General features: G+C 41.1%; 1 protein-coding gene across 4 annotated transcripts in view; it reads right to left on the reverse strand.

The window, feature by feature from the left end:
- Window positions 1-185: 185 nt before the first annotated feature.
- LOC135796675 (maternal protein pumilio-like) overlaps window positions 186-18,043 on the reverse strand; it is a 110,620-nt gene continuing 92,762 nt past the window's right edge. For 3 of the 4 annotated variants that reach the window (XM_065308796.1, XM_065308795.1, XM_065308798.1), the window contains 6 exons: window positions 8,342-8,647; window positions 8,034-8,274; window positions 7,731-7,850; window positions 6,362-7,387; window positions 6,106-6,274; window positions 186-5,981 (listed from right to left, as the gene is read on the reverse strand). In XM_065308796.1, coding sequence (XP_065164868.1) covers window positions 5,729-5,981; window positions 6,106-6,274; window positions 6,362-7,387; window positions 7,731-7,850; window positions 8,034-8,274; window positions 8,342-8,647 — 2,115 coding nt within the window. In that variant the 3' untranslated portion in view covers window positions 186-5,728. The remainder of the gene's footprint in view (window positions 5,982-6,105; window positions 6,275-6,361; window positions 7,388-7,730; window positions 7,851-8,033; window positions 8,275-8,341; window positions 8,648-18,043) is intronic. The other variant, XM_065308797.1, reaches the window with a different exon arrangement.

Below are 18,043 nucleotides of genomic sequence, written 5' to 3' on the forward strand. Positions count from 1 at the left end.
TCGGGATGTTTGCAATAATTACGCACTAGGTATATAATATTTATAGTTAAGTAGTAAATAGTAATTGTGTCGTGTAGATATCTCAAGAAGATGCTCCAAAAAACGACTCGGAAGTGTTTCAAAATTCCATTCCGTGAATGTGTGTGAGAGAGGTGTGCACATGTTTTCAAATATCGGTTTGTCCATTTTTATTAATTTAATAATTTGTTTATATTGTAAACCTAACATGCATTCCAGAATTTAAAATATTACAGAAATGTTATACATATTATTACAGAAGTTATACATTAAAATTACGCGACCAAGTCGTCGCATTTACTTTGCTTGCTTATATCCATTATACAGAAATAAATTATACACTTGTTTATATTCAAAGATTAGCGTTTGTTTTGTCTCAATTGTATTTATATATGTATATAATTTATTTTTCGATTAATTTAGTTGAATTCATTTGAATGTACAGCCGTGAATGTGGATTAGTTGTGTGTTTTGTGTGTGGACAAGATGGCGGAGCTCATGAAAAAACCAATCAATTTATTTTATGTACGAGTACAGCTTTTATTTATTCATTCAAAAAAAATTAGCAAAATGTATCTCGCGCGAGCGCGGAAACGCCGTAAAAATAAGGAGAACAAAATATTACATACAACTAAAAAGTAAATCGTGTGTCGTCCTTCCGCTTCATGTCTCGATCAAGTTTTTCATGTGTAGTGTGTGTGTGTGTGTGTGAACAATGTACAAATACAATATTGTGTAAAATAATCATAATATATTCAATAGTCGCTCCCTAAACGCAAAAATTAAAAGTCATCATAAAATATAGAGCGGGATGTGTACTCATCGCAAAAATAATCACAATCATTTAGATATACATCGATTAAAACGAATTTATACAACGAGAAGCCAGTCATTATGCCGATCGCAGCGCGCTAGACCATAGCTTCTGCCTGCCTTCTCGATCGCAAGTAATTATTTAATAATATTATACATAGAATACATAAACGTAATTAGTTGTAATTCTATAAATACTAAATACTCGTAAAAAATGAAATCAATTATGTCATTCATGAAAGCCACCATGTTTGTTTGCTCGAAAGAAATCAAATGAAAACTAGTTTTGCGAGTGGACAAGAGAGAGCCGTTTTGTTTGAATCATTTTTTTTTAAGTTTGCGTGTGATCCCCGTCCAGCTAGTACTAATGCAACAAATCAACGGGAAACAAATTGACAAGTCTACAAGCAGTCGGTGTGCGTGCCATTTGCGTGCTTTTGTTTTCATCAGCGAAAGCCCGCTTCATGACAGTTGCAACCCCTGCTTAGAGCGTCTTGTAATTGTTCCGTCTTGCATTTCTCCTGTGTCTATCTCACTAGAATTGTAATGTCAGTAAGTATTTAGTTTATCTCGTGTCGTGCTATTGTTTATGAATTGTTACAGCCAGATCGCTCAAAATACATACAATATTAATATTATTCATTAGTCTACAATCTTCTTTATCGATACTAAGTTAATTAATCATAGTTATAAATTACATTACATTATCATATCGTTTATAATATTAGTATTTCCAAACGGCTTATTAAAATTTTACAAGGATATTTTACACAATTATACAATATATTGTTGTTGGTTGTGTTTCACGTTTGTATGTCTTCCATTTTCATGTCTGTATGTTTCGCCTGTGTACAATTTTGTTTTGTTTGTTTGATAGCGTTTTGTCAATCGTAAAAACGGAATAAATGAAGAATTTACACTTTACAGCTTCATGTGTTATTTTTTTTAGTTAACTTTACATCAGTCTCAAGCCACGAATTTCCGAGAAAGTCTCCTTGCCTTCAAGCCTCCTTCGAATCCTCCATTCCGCGCCTCTTATCCTTTACTTAGCGTTTACATTATCATTATTCAATTACAATTATTACAATTCGTTTATTACATCCCTTCATTCATTTACGTCCCACCAAATCGTTTCTGTTATGATTCTCCTATGTGGTGCGTTCGCGTTTAATTCGTTCGGTAAGTCCGCAAGTCGTCGTCGATCGCCCGGAAAATGCGCGCCAAGAGCAACGGACGCCATTTCGCACGGAAACCGGAAGCACGGTGCGCGCCAGCTCGCGTGTGTGTCCCGCAAACCTCTTCACCCCGGCTCGTTAGTACGCAAAACTTATCATCAATCAAATATTCACAAAAATTACAAAATGTACAATATATCGACAATATAATTTCTCTTGCGTTTGTTTCATTTTCATGTTTCGGCTGCTGCGGCGTTGTCGTATCGCGATATTAAATTATTTAAAATATATACTTTACATACAATATAGAAACATTAATATAAATTTTCATCTCGATAGTTCGATCTCTTTACAATCAATTAATATACAGGGGGAGGGGCGTACTATTTCTGCGATCTTTGTAAAATTTAAAAAATAGAAACGCGTCCGTTCGAATAGATGCCTCTAATAAATATAATCTGCCGGCGCGCCAGCACCGGGGCACAAAGTTATTTACAATTGATGATTTATTACAACAACCCTGTGATTCTGCGCCTCCGCGTGTTCGTGTGTGTGTGAGTGTCTTTAATACATAATATACATGGTTCGATCGTGAGTGTAATTACAATTATATTTAAACTATATACCGTGCGGCATCGTGTTCGGAATTCGTTCGTGTTTTTCGCGTTGTTTACTTCCGGCTGGCTTCCGTGGCGAAACGTGACCGTGCTCGTCGCGTCTAGCGAATGATTTCTTTTATATTATATAAACAATTTTCCCTTTGCTTTTTGTTTACCTTCGTCTAAGTACAAAATGGTTATATTTTACATGATTATACAACTATGAAACATTTCTTTTTATATAAATACAATTTAATTTAATATCGGTTATAACATATATACATATCACGATGATGGGCGCGCTTCGACTTGCGGACGACGACCGCGGCGACGCAATATTGGCTATTATTCAATATTTTGTTTAAAATTTATCCCTCGCATTCGCATTTGATTCGCACTTGTCTCAACAATAGTGCCAACGAGATTTCATGTTCGCGTTTACTTCTTCTCAATGCTTGTATGGTTTGTATTCTCGTGTGTTTCTTAGTTTTGCGTTAATCTTTAATTTTAAATGTAAGTGTTCTCTTTATATCGATAATGTTAGCTGTTTGGAAATGTTGTTAGTGTATAGAATAATTTGTTTTACAATTAATAGCAATATGAACAAAACTATTTTACATATAATACAAATAAAGGGACACTAGAATATGTACACATATGTTTTTTGTCTTAATGTTTTGTTTTTGACATACAGCATTATTACAAGAAACACGAACTGTTCTAAAACAAAGCGCCCAAATACGACGCTTGTTTATACGCTCCACCTTCTATATTCAAAATGTGTACTGTTATAATAATCACACTGGTATAATTGATGCACTATTACTTTTTTTTTTAGTTTCAATTGCTGCTGTTTTATCGTGTTTTATTGAGTTATCGTGAATGCGAAAATGGTTTTTATTAATGTGTCGCGTGTGTGCTTTATCGAATGCAGGTTCTTTCTGATAGATGAACGGTGACAACCTAAACCGTGAATAAGTCGAAACTCAGAAACGTCTATACACAATCTCTAATACAAGTATACAATATAATATACACTTAGACCATTTATACTTATAGATTTCCTTCGTGTTGAAAGATACTCATCAAAGATTTATAAATGCAATTGCCAGTCGATGCAAGTTGTGAGTCGAAAATCGGCGCTTTGGTAAAATTTTCCAAATGCAATTCAAATTTAATGCAACTGTTACCGTTTTATTTCACAGACAATTGAAACTCAATGGAATGTCTTTGACATCATGTCAAGTTTCAGATCAATAAAATTTTACTCTGTGACGCTTCATCGTTCTTCACTTGTTGCTGAATAATATGTGTGTGTACTCATGCACCTAACAAATGATGTATGCATTTTGCAGTTTGGAAAAAGTTTAGTTTGAATTTACGTTAAGTTGTTTACTTTGACTGAATACTCGTTACATACGTTTATAATTATACGCTAAGACTGCCAAAAATGAATAAGTCAAAAAGTCCACTACTCGCTATTTCGTATCCGCTAATTGGTAGATAATTCAATGCTTCAATGTTTTAGATATTTCAAATACTTCTTACTCCTTCGATCGTGTAAATCGCGCATCGGTTATGCATTAGTAAATAGCATGTATTATTTCATCGTTAAAAGTCACTAGAAAAACATCGCGCGCGTGTTGTGTGTTTAATGCATTTACTTGTTACTTGAATTTACGTTTTCGAATAGGGATAGTAATAAATGTGTTTTTAGAGTTTAGTAGTAGTAGAGTTAGGTAAATAGTCGAGTATATAGAGTAAATTCTTGATGGACCTTCTAATTAACATCCATGCAAATCAAACTAATCTACGAATCGGAACATCGCAATTTGTCGCAATCGCTTCTCAATAAGTTGCCTACTATTTGATTATAACATTTGGTTTGATTTGAAAGCAATGAACGCAAATATTTTCAAATCAATGAGAGAATGCCGCCACCCAATCAACGTAATGCAATTGAACGCAATCAGATAGTTTCACGTGATCATAATTTAGATTGAAAGTTTTGAATCGTTGCCGCGAGTAAAGTAATTTTCAGCGCATGCATATGTCTTGTATGGGTTGGTTGTGTATACAAATGCGGTCGGTTTCGCGAACATTCTGAATCGCTTCAAATGTATGCGCATTGTGTATTCTTTTGTTGTTTCATTTTGTTTTGTTTTGTTGTCAGAACTATTCCTGAGGATTCGATATCACAATTATTAATGTCAGGATGATCTGTGTGTGTTTTCGTCAATGATTCGCTTTTGAACGTACCAGAAAACGTACCGGGTGAAAAAAGAAATGATTTTTATCCTAATATTTACATGCGATTTTGAATTTCACTTCGTGTACTAGTTAGTCTTTCTAGTCTTTCCATTTTGTAAAATTTCATGTTATTTCGGTTAAAGTTTCGGCGGTGTGGAGTGTTCGAAAAGTACTGAAGAGATTCGAAATGATCCTGCACAATAAATAATTTAAAAATAATATGTACACGTTACTTAAATGAACACGCAGTCATGAAATATTGAGAAAAAAAGAAAAAGTTCCAATGAACAGCTTTCCCACTTCCAAAGTGCCGTCCGTGGTGCAACGCCGCACAATTCAAATCAATTTTTATTTTGTTATTAATGTTTATACTCACATCGCATCTTGCGCTACCTCGCATAGCGGAAATTTGTTTTCTACAAAATTTGGTCTAGAATGCAATAGGAACGCTTCAAGATTGACGTGTGCTTTGCAAAACCGAAGATTAATGCACATATAATATCTGTGCCGGGTGTAGCCGAAAGCTCGGGATGAACGAAATTAACTCTACGAATACATGATCATTCTAAACTAAACCTAAAGCCCTAAATGTTACTATATGGGTAATAAAAAACATGCTAAAATACAATAAACGATAAAAAATAAATGAAATACTGGTTCCATGCAGTAGAATCGTCAAGAATGCTAGCAACAACCTTGTCGCCCCTCATTCTTCCGGTGTTTGTTATACATACTGCGATTGGTCGGAAAAAGAAAAAAAACTTAAAAGTTACGCTTTGTGTATGTGTGTTTTAGCCTTAGCATTTCTCCGATCGCATTGCAATCGGTCTGTCGTTCGACGACGATGTCCTGTTGGAAGCAAAGGCCGTCCGCTTACATGACACCGTTCGTCGGCGGGCCAATTGGGCCCAGCTCACCTCCGATGTTACCCAATGGTCCGGGCGCCTTCATGAAGAACTTCTCCAGCTTAGCAATGATGTGCTTGCCGTAAGTGTACTTGCGGAGCGAGTTCAGGTGCGGCCTGATCTTGTGCATTAGCACCTTGCGCTGCGTTGGTTCGCTCACATCGATCATCTTCTGTACGACGTAGTTGGCGTACTGATCCTTCATCATCACGTGGAGAGCGCTGAAATGCCACAAAATGGACGTTATTACAACAACAATTTCCTAGAAAACACGTTTCTGGGCACAGGGTAGGAAAACGACGAAACAATTTCCCGGTAGAAGAGTGAGATAATAACATATCTTACCTATCATTGAAGCCACAGACTTCATCGATTAATAAAGCCCGCTCGTTGCGGGTTGCATGTGTTACACACTTCTCAACAACATTGCTGGCGAACTTGTGCTGACTCAGCACCAGCACCTTGCCGCGAACGGTGTTAATTAGTTGAGACTTATCCTCCGGTTTGCCATGTTCTGTAATGCAAAATGACTTATTCCCCATTCTATGACGCTACCGCCTTCACGTGGTTAATGGTAGGTTACATTCGGTACAATTCTTACCTAGCACATGTTGAATAACATAGTTGCCAAACTGGTCCTGGATAAGCTGATCCGTGTGGGTGTGCAGCTCGGCAAGGATGGGCGAAGTTTGCTCAGGCGTGCAGTGCTCCAGGATGCGCTGAATCACCCTGCATCCGTACGGATGTGTCGACAAGCTGTACACCTGCCCGGCAAATGACTGAATGATGAACTGCAACGCATTCGGGTCCACACATTCGATGCACTTCTGTACCACGTGGTTTCCATTTTGGTCCTTGACACATTTCAGCACGTGTCCATCTAATTCTCGCACAATTTCCTGTTGTTGTTCAGCAGGAATAGATTCCAGGGCCTTCTGGATGACGCGACATCCATACATTTGTAGTGCTAGAGGCAATACGTGTCCGCGCACCTTTTGCGCTAATGTGGTCTTTTGCTCAGCAGTGCCAAACTCGAAGAACTTCTGGATGACGTAATTACCAAAAACGTCCGTCATCAAGTTGTAGGCGGCCGACAGGATCTCATTGAAAACCATCTGTTTCTCGTTAGTGGTGGCGCGCTCCAATTTTTGCTGGATAAAGCGCGATCCGTGCTGGTCCTGCGAAAACTCGACGATGTGATTCGCGAGATCGCGAAGCTGCAGATTCGGAAAGCGGTTGTTGCGGAAGTCCTCAAGGAGGCGAGATCTGCCCTGTGGGCCTTTGTCCAATGCGTTTGACACGGTGGTGTTCAGCGAGTTGATCTTAGTGAAGAGCGAGCTGTTGGAGCCGAACATAGTAGTGGCGGAGCTGAGACCAGAAGCTACCGAGTTGCGATACTTGGCCTCGGCGCCAGGCGCGGCGGAAAGCACACGCGAATTCACCAGGTTGCCGAGCTGTAGCGGTGCTGTGGGCGGCGGAGTCAAGGAGCCCGTCAGAGGACTGGGGCTGCTGCCAAGACCGTAAGAAGCGGGCCATTTCGGGCGGTACTCCAACGATGGCGAGAACGCGGACGTGTTGCGATCAAATGAGTCGCGGCGGCCAGTTGTGGTCGACGTCAGGCCGAGCCCTAATGAGAACATAGGCATGTTACAAACGAACGTCATCGCGCGGCGGTGTTAGATACCGAAGCAAATAGAGCGAGACGCTCTCAGCGTGATTGTTAATGTTAATATTAGTATCGCTTTTATTTACAAGATGAAAATTTGAATCAAGATTGTGTGACCACCGAAGCTGATCGCACAAAACTGTTTCACGCGGGGTGAAAAACCACACTTTATACCCCAAAATGCAAATGCGGACAGCGCAAATTGTAACTGGTCAAGCCGGTTCAGAAGCAGACCACAACACACGGCGTTTCCGCATCGCAAATTGCGAGTATAAAATAGGTCCGGTGATTGTTAATAATGTACCTGTATGCAAAGACGTGGTGGTTGCGGCCGAAGAGCCAATCGTACCAAGCGAGGAACTGCCGAATGGGGCAGACGGGGGCGCGTGCAATGTAGGGAACAAACCTGAACCTTGGGCCACACCTAACCGACACCGAAAGTTAGTAGATTACACAACACGTAAACAAACACCAAATGTTTATATACAAAACACGTCGGTCTACAACCGCCGTGTGAAAACAATTAATGCGGTATTTGTTGTAAATTAAGCACGTGTTAGATTGCAAGCGTAATGGAACAGCTGTGATTAATTAAACAGAAACTTACCTCCAAGCGTAGTGCCGTTGACAGAGGTGTTCACGTTGGCACCGTAGAGGTTCTGTGGTGTGCTGGAGTACAATGAGGCGGCGGCCGGTGTCTGTCTGGAGGTTTGCGGCTGGACGAGCACCGGCGCTGGCGAAACGAGTCGCATCGGTGTGCCGTTGCGCATCGCAGCGCCCTGCGCCATGAGGATGGGAGCCGCGTTCTGATCATAGTAGGGAAGGATGTAACCACTAGGTACTTGTGGCTGAAAATAATTAAGTGACACATGTAACCACCTTGTTGAAATTTCACATTACGCAGTCTTTGCATACCTGTACTTGTTGCTGAGCCTCGGCGGTGCCGTTTGGCGTAAGTGGTCTCCGTGCGCCGTTGCTTGCACCCTGCTGGATGAGGTTTGCCGGATACACGCCCCACGGGGCAACACCATAATATGGCGGCGCCGGGATGAGATACTGTGGATCTTGCTGGGCGTTTACCAAGTATGGGCCAGCTGCCTGCGGGAAAGCGGCCGCCTGCTGCTGCTGCGCCAAGTATTGATGCTGTTGTTGTTGAAGAAGCTGCAGCTGCGTGGCGGCGCTCGGTGTCGTCGCTTGCGTTTGTTGCGAGCGAAACAATTGCTAAAATTAGAAAAAAATAATACGTTAGTATTGCAAATTTATTTGCAAAAACAAGTTAATATAAAACTTCATTAGCCTTCACTGTACGCAAGATCAAACAGCCCTCCACCTTTACCGACATGATACTAATTGCTACCGCAATTATTATAGGTACGTTAAATTGTAACCAAGATCAATAATACATGCAGCATTGCATTATTAATGAACAATATCAATAACGAATGTTCGCCCGAAGTGGAGTAATATTCATCTACAAATGGGAAATTGGAGAAGTGCCGGTGTGGGACGCCATGCCGATATTACAAATGTTATTATGTCTGGCGGGCAGACATCTCCTGCGAAATTCATCAGTTATTAATCATATTATTGTACGCGCGGCCAGCGCACGGCATGCATTTGCGCGTAATTGAAATTCCATCGATTGCTCATTGTGTTCGTCGGACACAGGCAGACAGCGCGCTAGCTATGCGCACAGAAAGCGTGCGTTCAACTGAAATATTGAAATATTAGCCTTGCTGAGAATGCCGGCAGCCCGCTAGGTAGAAAGAAAACAATTCAAATGTGGTTTAAGGCCAGCAAAACAATCCAATTATCTGACGTAAACTTAAATCACTTTTAGGAGAGAGTAATCACAAACAAAATGCTTTCATATATAGGTATATACCAGTAAATGCCACAAAAAGTATTCATGTTTAAACTCGATGATAAGAAAATTAAAATATAAATAACGAGTTCAAGTGATGCACAAAACACGTTCAATAATGTCCTGATTGTGAGAGATTTCAATGCTCGACTTACTTTATACGCTCACAAAGAATCGTGTACGCATGTGTGAGAGAAAAAAAAAGCGCAGACAAACCGCAATCCAAAAATAAAAACAAGCGCCGCGCCGTCGAGGAACTTTACAGAGGTTACAAAAGCGCGAAATTGGCCCTGACCGTGACACACAACTCTCGACACGACGGGCGCGCTCTGCACAACGGCTTACGCAACAACGCAGCTCAGCGCGTACTCTCGCGAGAGAATATTGCGAGGTTCGCGTACACAGCGCGTAATTAACACGGCGCGCGCGCCCGGTTCGTTGCTTCCTGGTGCCGTAAACAACGCACGGCGGCGCAGCACATACGCATAAAGCATCCGAACGCGTGGAAAATGCAATTGCATGCTAAAGCAATGCAGGCGCGCACGCGTGCAGCATCCGAGACGCGAATAACTCAACAGTCAACACCTTTCACCGATCGGCAATTGTTGCGTGCGGACAAAACCTTTGCTTTGAGAAAAAGGAACAAAACTCACAAGTAATGGTGGACAGCTTCGTTTAGATTTCGTTTGATGTATCGTTAACTGTTTGCGTTCTATCAACGCCGCGTGGAATTCCAGCCAGATCAAAGATAGCGTGTAAATTGACTGCTCGACTTATTAAGCGAAAGAAAGTAGTTAGACGAGCAGGCAAAGAAAAGAAGTCGGAATGTGAGGTTAGCAACACACCACAACGCCGTAGGCAACCTTTATGACGCGTAGACACACCAGAGAAATATGGCTCTTTTCGGCGAAATTTATAACAAGCCGGATACAACTAGATCACTCAACGCATACAAAATTATTAATTATATGTCTACCTTTCACTGTTAAGTCAAGCCAAACGAAGCGTTTAATGTTTACAAAATTCATTAGTCAAGGCCCACCAATCTAACCTCAAAAAATATGAAATTTAATTTTTAACGATATTTAATCTATAAACGTGTACTTCAATTATAATAGCCGTTAATCGAAGGTTAAGCGAACAATACACGCCCATAAACTCTTAGATCGACGAATAAGGTCGCACATTCTCCAATTACGCAATGCGCAAACTCCGCGTGCGTACGATAGTACGGCCGGAAAGAAAGCTGAATAATGCAGTCGCACGTAATGCGAATTTATTACGATCGTCTGATAGTCCGGTCAGCATGCGCCTAATAACTGCATAATGTGCAACTGTAAAGCGAAGCGTATAAAATGTTGCCTATACAGCACAACACACGTACACAATTATTACACAGCGTTTAAGATTCTACGATAGCAAAAGGCATGCAAATGTGTAAACTGTGCAAGGTACTAAAATCTTTAAATATATATTAATATCAGAAAAAAGAGCTGTGGTTTAACATTATTTGCTCTGATTTCTACGAAACCTTTCAAATGTACGTAGATTCGTTATGTATTGTATTTGAATAGCGTAAAGTTGAGGTTAACAATTCAATTATTGCGTATGTTTAAGCGCGTTTTGTTTCAGCCGAGTGAAACAGGCTGACGCTAATTGACAGGCCTGGCTAAAGTTAGCGCAATCGCAAAGTTTGAACTTTTTATTTCCGTGCTTTTTTGTGTTTGCTCGCCATCTCGGACGCATGTTAAAAGTCTGGCAAAAGTCGAAAGTTTAGCATCAAACTTCTCAAAAGACGATCACGCCGTCAACCGTGTGCAAAAGTACCACCATTAGAATGATTAGAATCTAAATTCAGTGCGCGTGCGCATTCAGAATTAAATTCGAAAATCTTGATTTATATGATGAGTATATATGAAACAAAAATTCTTTTCTACTCGCACAGGCGGCACGTCGCGATCTCGTCATTGGTGTGTTTTTATTACATTAGAATCTTATAAGTTGGCGTGCAATGCAATTACGTATGAATTACAAAGTGGCAAATTTTGAATGATGAACTTTTAATGTGGCGACGCCGCCGGCGCGCCGCAGGAAGTCATCGCTTGCATTACATCTCGAGCGCGCGCGCAAAACTTTTCTCCGTAGCGAGGCGAATTAATGTCGTTTGCATCTCGGCGCGGCTCTTTTCGATTCCGCTTATCTTCGCGGCGGCAAGTCACGACCAGATTCTTTGTACCGCTGCCAACACACAGTTGAGCAAACGGCGAAGAACTTTGAGTGCAACCGGCGTTAAGCATAACTGTAACTGAACTCCTGACCACCATTATGCTCCGCACGTACGATTGCGCGCATTCGCATCGGTTCGTTTCCTTGTGGCCTGTGCACGCCGCGATCATCTATTTAAATAGATGTTTATTTTTTATCCGCCACGGAGGATGATCTTTTATCGCGATAAAACTCAACTAAAAAATGATTTACAGCCGCCTGGTTCAAATTCAAATTCACTTAAATTGAGATATATACATGGTGTTGTGGTAATAAGAATTCTTGGGATGATATATGTGTTGAATGTTGCATTTATAGCAATTACCGAAGACATTTATTTGGGCAGCGTGCTGGTAAGAGTGATTTTATGTAATGCGGCTGATTTTGCTGCAACACGTCGTCGTCGAATATTGGCAGTGAGTCAAAGGCAATTTGTTTGATGTTTAGACATCTTACCATGTGTTGGAGGCTTTTCTATCAGAGGAGAAGCCCCACCATCCGGCCATGCACGCATTTTTATTTTTAATCGTTTGATACATGCAAAGTGAGCCCTGAACCGAGCCGAAAAGCGGTTCGATTCGTGCTGCTTAACTTTCGAGATTGCGTGTGTTAACTAACCACCCACATAACCTTATCCTTGACCTGTTGCTGTGCAAAAACGTCGCGCTTTTCTACCTTTTCTTTGCCATTCTAAACCGAGCCCATAGTCAAGTCCAGTCCAATTCAGCGCTGAATGTTAGCATATTTCGTTATGCTTTAGCATACGATGTTTTGTTGCGTTCCATGGCCGGACATAAAAAGTGCATTATGAATTTGTTTTCAGTCTTGCGGACCGGCGACATGCCGGCCACCCACTGGAAGCTATTTGCTCGCGCAACTCTCGTCGGCGTTATTTTGCATTCGTTTGTGCACTTTGTGTGCGCGCGCGCGTTCGAAGTAATCAAAGGAAAAATGAATGCAAGTCGCTTTATTATACGCGTCCGTGCGATATGAGCGGCAAACGCAATTAACATAAAGCCGCAACCATAAGGGCGACCCGGCAAGTTGGCGGGATTCGTGTACGACGCGCACATAGTTGCGTTTTAATAGCCTGCACGTCACTTACACACATCGCTAAGTGGATGCGTTAAGTTAGGAGACCGACCTGCACGAACAACTTGCAAGTTTCTGATCAAAAGCACGTTTCTTGCAGGAAAACTAAAGTCCGGAGTCAAAATAAATTGAAATTTGGCCGTACAAAAAGGAGCAGCTGACTTCAGCTGTCCGAGTATTTCAATTTGCATGCCATATCACAAAAACATCAGTAACTCAATATTTCTTTGACGTATTTGAAAATAGAATTTCGCACACGCATTTATTTTTACTATTGGAAGACAGTGATCAAAAATATTCATAACTCGGCCGGTAAATATTACATTAATTGATTATTTCAGCTTAAGCTGAAATAAATTGAGTGAAAAAAAAAATTTATAATAATATGCTTCACCTATACCGCGACTAAAATCCGCCGTGAGTCGCGTTTATTAAGCAGCTAATGATCATAATCAGAGCATAATGTCCATGTCAAAAAGTGTCCGCCGAGCCAACACGGCTTAAGCAAACTTAGACACAGTTACCATAACTTAAGTCGAGAGTCGTGTGTAGCAAGTTGTAATAGTCCACTTTCTTTTCTAATTTAATTCAAAACACAACCACACAACCAAAGGCGACGAGGCATGAAGAGTGTAATAAAAGTATTTATTAAAAGTGAATACAGACCTTAACACATAATAACCATCATAAATATTTACTTCAATTTATATTAAAATGACAAGTCAAAATTACTATTATCACAATTTTTATTTTCCGCGGAAAATTAAACGAACTTCGTTAATATTTATTATTGAATGCTGCATATTCATGGAAGCGAAATTCATGTACTGGCAGTACACTATTCTATTAGGTGTGAAATGTAAACTGTGCAGATGCGGACGATACGGTTGGCGATGAAAAGTGTCAGGCGCAGTACTAGCGCAATGTGCATAAATTAATTTCGCAATTAATTTTCCATCTCGTCGAACGTGCAAAACGCTAAACACATTCGTTTGTTCGATCGTTACACATTTTGCAACCGGACATTTTTCATTTGAAAATGAAAAGTTCAAGAGCACACACTGCACCGGACTGAATCGCACGTTATAGGTTAGGTACGAGTGGCTATCGATTACGAAAGTGACTTTTCTGGTGCAAATTTCCGCTGCTGCTGCTGGTGGAATGTCGAACACGGAAAAAAATCGATTTGTAAAACGACTGTTTTCAAATTCAAATTTAATTCGAGGCGAAATTTATTCCGCACTCAATGGAATTTTTCCACATTTCGATCACAGCCAAGAGCCGGGAAATGAAAACTAAAAAACGAATCACTACTATGCAAAGAGGGTGATTTTATATTGCCCGAAGTGGGTGGGGTTGGTTTACGCGCGGATGTCGTGTCGATAACGATCGCGAGCGGTTTGTATTACACGACACGCGATTTTCACACACTTTTGATTTGCATGCTAGCGAATGTGTTGCTTGCTACCCCGTGATACTCGTATATTTGGTTGCAGCACTTGCAGGCGTTACATCGTTAGCTATTATTAGCTGAAATCCTGGACGCATACAATATTTATTATGTTTTGTTGCGCTTATTTGCGTCGATAATTCACTCTGTTTTTCTGTTATGCTCAAAGCATAGTTGTTGTTACTAATATAATATTTAACATTTGTTTCATGTCACGCTCGATTAACGCCCCGAACACCAGGCCCATACAACACCCAGCGAAACGACCGGTCGCGTTCACGCTCGCAACCAACTTTGTTCACTTCGACGCCGCGTGAAAATCAATCGAAGGTAGAACACACGCCGAAGTAAAACAAATCCATAGTCACTTTGGAGACGATATGTCTTGAGCCGCGACCGCGGGCAATGCCTGGTCATGCGTGTGCCCCACATCGAGCGGTCCGAAGCGATATAACGGTTCCCGATCCACTCAGCGCCGCCCGAGGTCGACGAATCTAGCGAACATGGCGCACCGCTTATCGGCCATGTTGTTGTTGTCTGGATGACGTGCCATCGGTGTGACCATAACATAACTTTGACTTTGATATCGACTCGGCACAACTTTGCCGACACGAAAGAACAAAGCCGACGATGCGCCTCGCGGCTGAGTGTACCCGGAAAGTAAAGCTCGGCTAAAGTTTACTCGAGTTCGAGTTCATCAAACGAAAAACTCCGCGGGGTACCTCTCTTCCAATGGTTCGTCTTTCGCGCACAACATAAAACTGAAAATAACCCCAGCTCGCCAGCAAGTTGCACGCTTGTTATTTGATTTTTACTGCGCGTAAACACGTCGTTTTTATTTGAGTTCGTAAAAAAAGAAAATACCAATCAAACTTTGTCAAATCATGAACGACGTCCTCAATAAAAAGAATTTGCGGGTCGATGCGTGTTTGTTTGTCTTTTATTTTGTTTGTAGGTTGTTTTTTTTTTTTGGATAGCATGTTCCAATTTCGGAGAGTGCACTTTTTTTTTGGAAATTCGCAATGCAAATGTCAAACAGACTCATGTTGTCCAGAGAAGTTGGAATCGTCCGCGTAGATAGCTAAAATGGCACCGAAGCGTGTTTAGAACTCGCATCAAGCTAATTATTTGATGATTAAACAGTGTATGCCGTTCGCGTTTAATGATAATTAGACTGGCAACGTACAGCCTAATTTCCATTACAGACAACAACGCGCTCGTTATGGATATTGCATGCACCACATATACGTACATACAGTGTCATTCTAAATATGTCTACAAAATTCTGAATCACGTAGCCATAAATTTCAAGACGCATTTCAAGTTGTAAATTAAAACATACGCTTCCAATATTATTTCATCATTAACTAAGTATACTGTAAAATAAGTATGTAGTATGTGTTCAAGTGGGCTTAAGAAAAGCGTCGTAACAGTAAACTTGGCGGTCTCAGAAGTCTTGGGAATCTTGGAAGACTCCGCAGACCTGGATGTGTCTCGAATGTATTTCAATAATATGCATGCGATACTTAGCATCTTGGCACAGCCGGCACTGTTGTTACCGTCATTTTATTTAACACAAACACAGGCATATACTCGTACATTGTTGGAGCAAGTGTGCGGTTCTGTTACGTGCGAACGACAAAAAGTTCGTTAACCTTCCAGCGTCTTCCACTTCTGGGTTATTGTTCTGTTACGCGAGAAGCGCACACGGACCTTCCCGACGTCTTCACGGCTAGTGCTTCCGACCAATCAGCAGTGATGCCGATGGAGTAAGTACGCGCAAATTGATCGGGCGCACGCTTCTTCACCTTTTACAGAACGAGCGCTTCTTGAACAAGCAACAATTAATCCACCAAAAAAGGTATGGTTAGATGATCGATTCCCGGAGATGTATTCAATTACAATAAAAACTCGCCGTAGATACAAACACTGCATCAAGTCTAGTCTAGACTAGATTATAAAATGTGGACCTAGGTAGTGTTTGCCTTCTGATATGATTGAATCAAATCATAGCTTCTGTCAAGTGGGTTTGGAGATATTGTACGGATATCTTCTGACAGTGAATTGAAAGGGATCAATAGATCTTCGAAGCAAACAGTTTGATCCTCTCATCCGCGACCCTAAGCATCCCTGATTTAACCGCGTATCGACGCGAATACTAATAAACAAAGAGCTTTTGTCTCATCGCGGATCGAATGTTTGCTTGGGCATATGTTGTGTTTTCACAACATATCACACCTGATTGCAATCCGACACCAGGAAAATCTGCATGTTTACATGCAACGTACGAAATTTAATCAACACACCAAACATACGCATATACCAAATACAAATAAAAAATGAATCATACGCAGATGTATACGCAGCTTTCAGGCGTTGATTAAAATTTCAGCGAGTATCAAATTTTCCTTTGTATCAAACAACAATGTTGTGTTGTGTATATTTGTGAACCTATGTGCGCAAATCACGGAATTCATTCCTGGAAATAGGAACAAAGTCTATATGTGGTGCGAAAGGCTTCCTTGTTTTAATTAACTAAACGGCCGTCCTATCGATCACAAATGGTTGGTATCGCTCTAGATGGCGACCGGCGCTAGCCGGATTACTTTCATTTTCAAGAACTTTCGAAATTAATAACGAAACCGAGCGACAGCCGCACGCACACACACATATGAGCACTCGTTTTGTTGTCCCTCAATCTCGCCGCGCCCCGTGTATACTAATTTATTAATTAGCAATTTGAGTGTTGTTAAAATTTCGCTCACCGCGCGTTTTACGTTTAAGCGTCAATTAAGTATAGCCAAGTCGGTCAATTTCACGTTGATACCGACCGCTGGGAATACAATAAAATAGATAATGCCGGCGCGGGTAATGTGTAAATACAGATTAGTATTTAAATGATAAGTTAGAAATAAAAGTTTTATCTTGCAATTTGTAACTTGCGACAAGCTATGATTTCCATGCGTGCCGGAATGAATGTTTAGGGAAACGTTCGTTCGATTCGTACACATTGTAGAGGCAAAATACGGCCGATTTAATTAAATTTCCTCGATCGCACGCACACACACACACCGCAGGACAACGAACGCCTACGTAATGAAACCAATGGCAGTGGTCTCCTCTCGCCGTCTCCGTCATGTAATTGATTGCGTAAGCCGGCGAACCGTGCGTGATTTTTTTGCGCGCGGTGGTAATCGGACGGCATGCTCGAGAGCATTCGCGTTTTGCACCTTCTCACACTGGTAATAATGGGTATTGTGCGGTGCGAGAATGCAGGCGGCATGCATCCATGCACCAATGCGCTCGTAGAGTCCATGCGCGATTTATATAAATCAATCTAGAGGCCCGGTTGACAATATTGCATTTTTTGACTGCCGCAGAAATTTCGAAATTCCAGCAGCGGTGGCAATGTGAAAATGACAGAAGGCACTTACCGCAAATACAATGCACCATATACAGAATATAAAATAAAGTGCATTTAATAATAATAATAATAATAATATCATGCAAAGCTGCAGTGTTGTTTTGCGGATGATGCAAAATAATTAAATTAAGCTAAAAAATCAATAGTAAACTAAACGGATATATTATTTTCCATGAAGCTTTTCTGTTTTGATATAACTTGTTTTGTATTATGCGGAATGTAAGCAAACAAAATAGGCGACATGCACACACGAACGTAATTTCCCAATTTCCCAATTAAAACGCAAATCTCGACCCCGCCAACAGTATTAGGTTATCGCCGCTCGGCTGGTGGCGGCTGGCCAGACCGAATGCATGTTGTCGCGTCGACGCTGCCGGTGGCGGAGTCGATAATTTTATGACCGGAAATTGAATCGTTCCGACGTTACATTGATGGATTATTGGAAATTCGCCGAGGCGACGCGACAGGATGCGCTGTCCTGCCAGCCAGGTTGTCAAGCGAACGCGGAGGGCGCGTGCACTT

This window comes from Atheta coriaria, unplaced genomic scaffold (genome assembly GCF_025399875.1).
Source record: "Atheta coriaria isolate IRGN ID8LTWV9N9 unplaced genomic scaffold, Caltech_Dcor_3.1 hic_scaffold_7_pilon, whole genome shotgun sequence".
Classification (NCBI taxonomy): domain Eukaryota; kingdom Metazoa; phylum Arthropoda; class Insecta; order Coleoptera; family Staphylinidae; genus Dalotia; species Dalotia coriaria.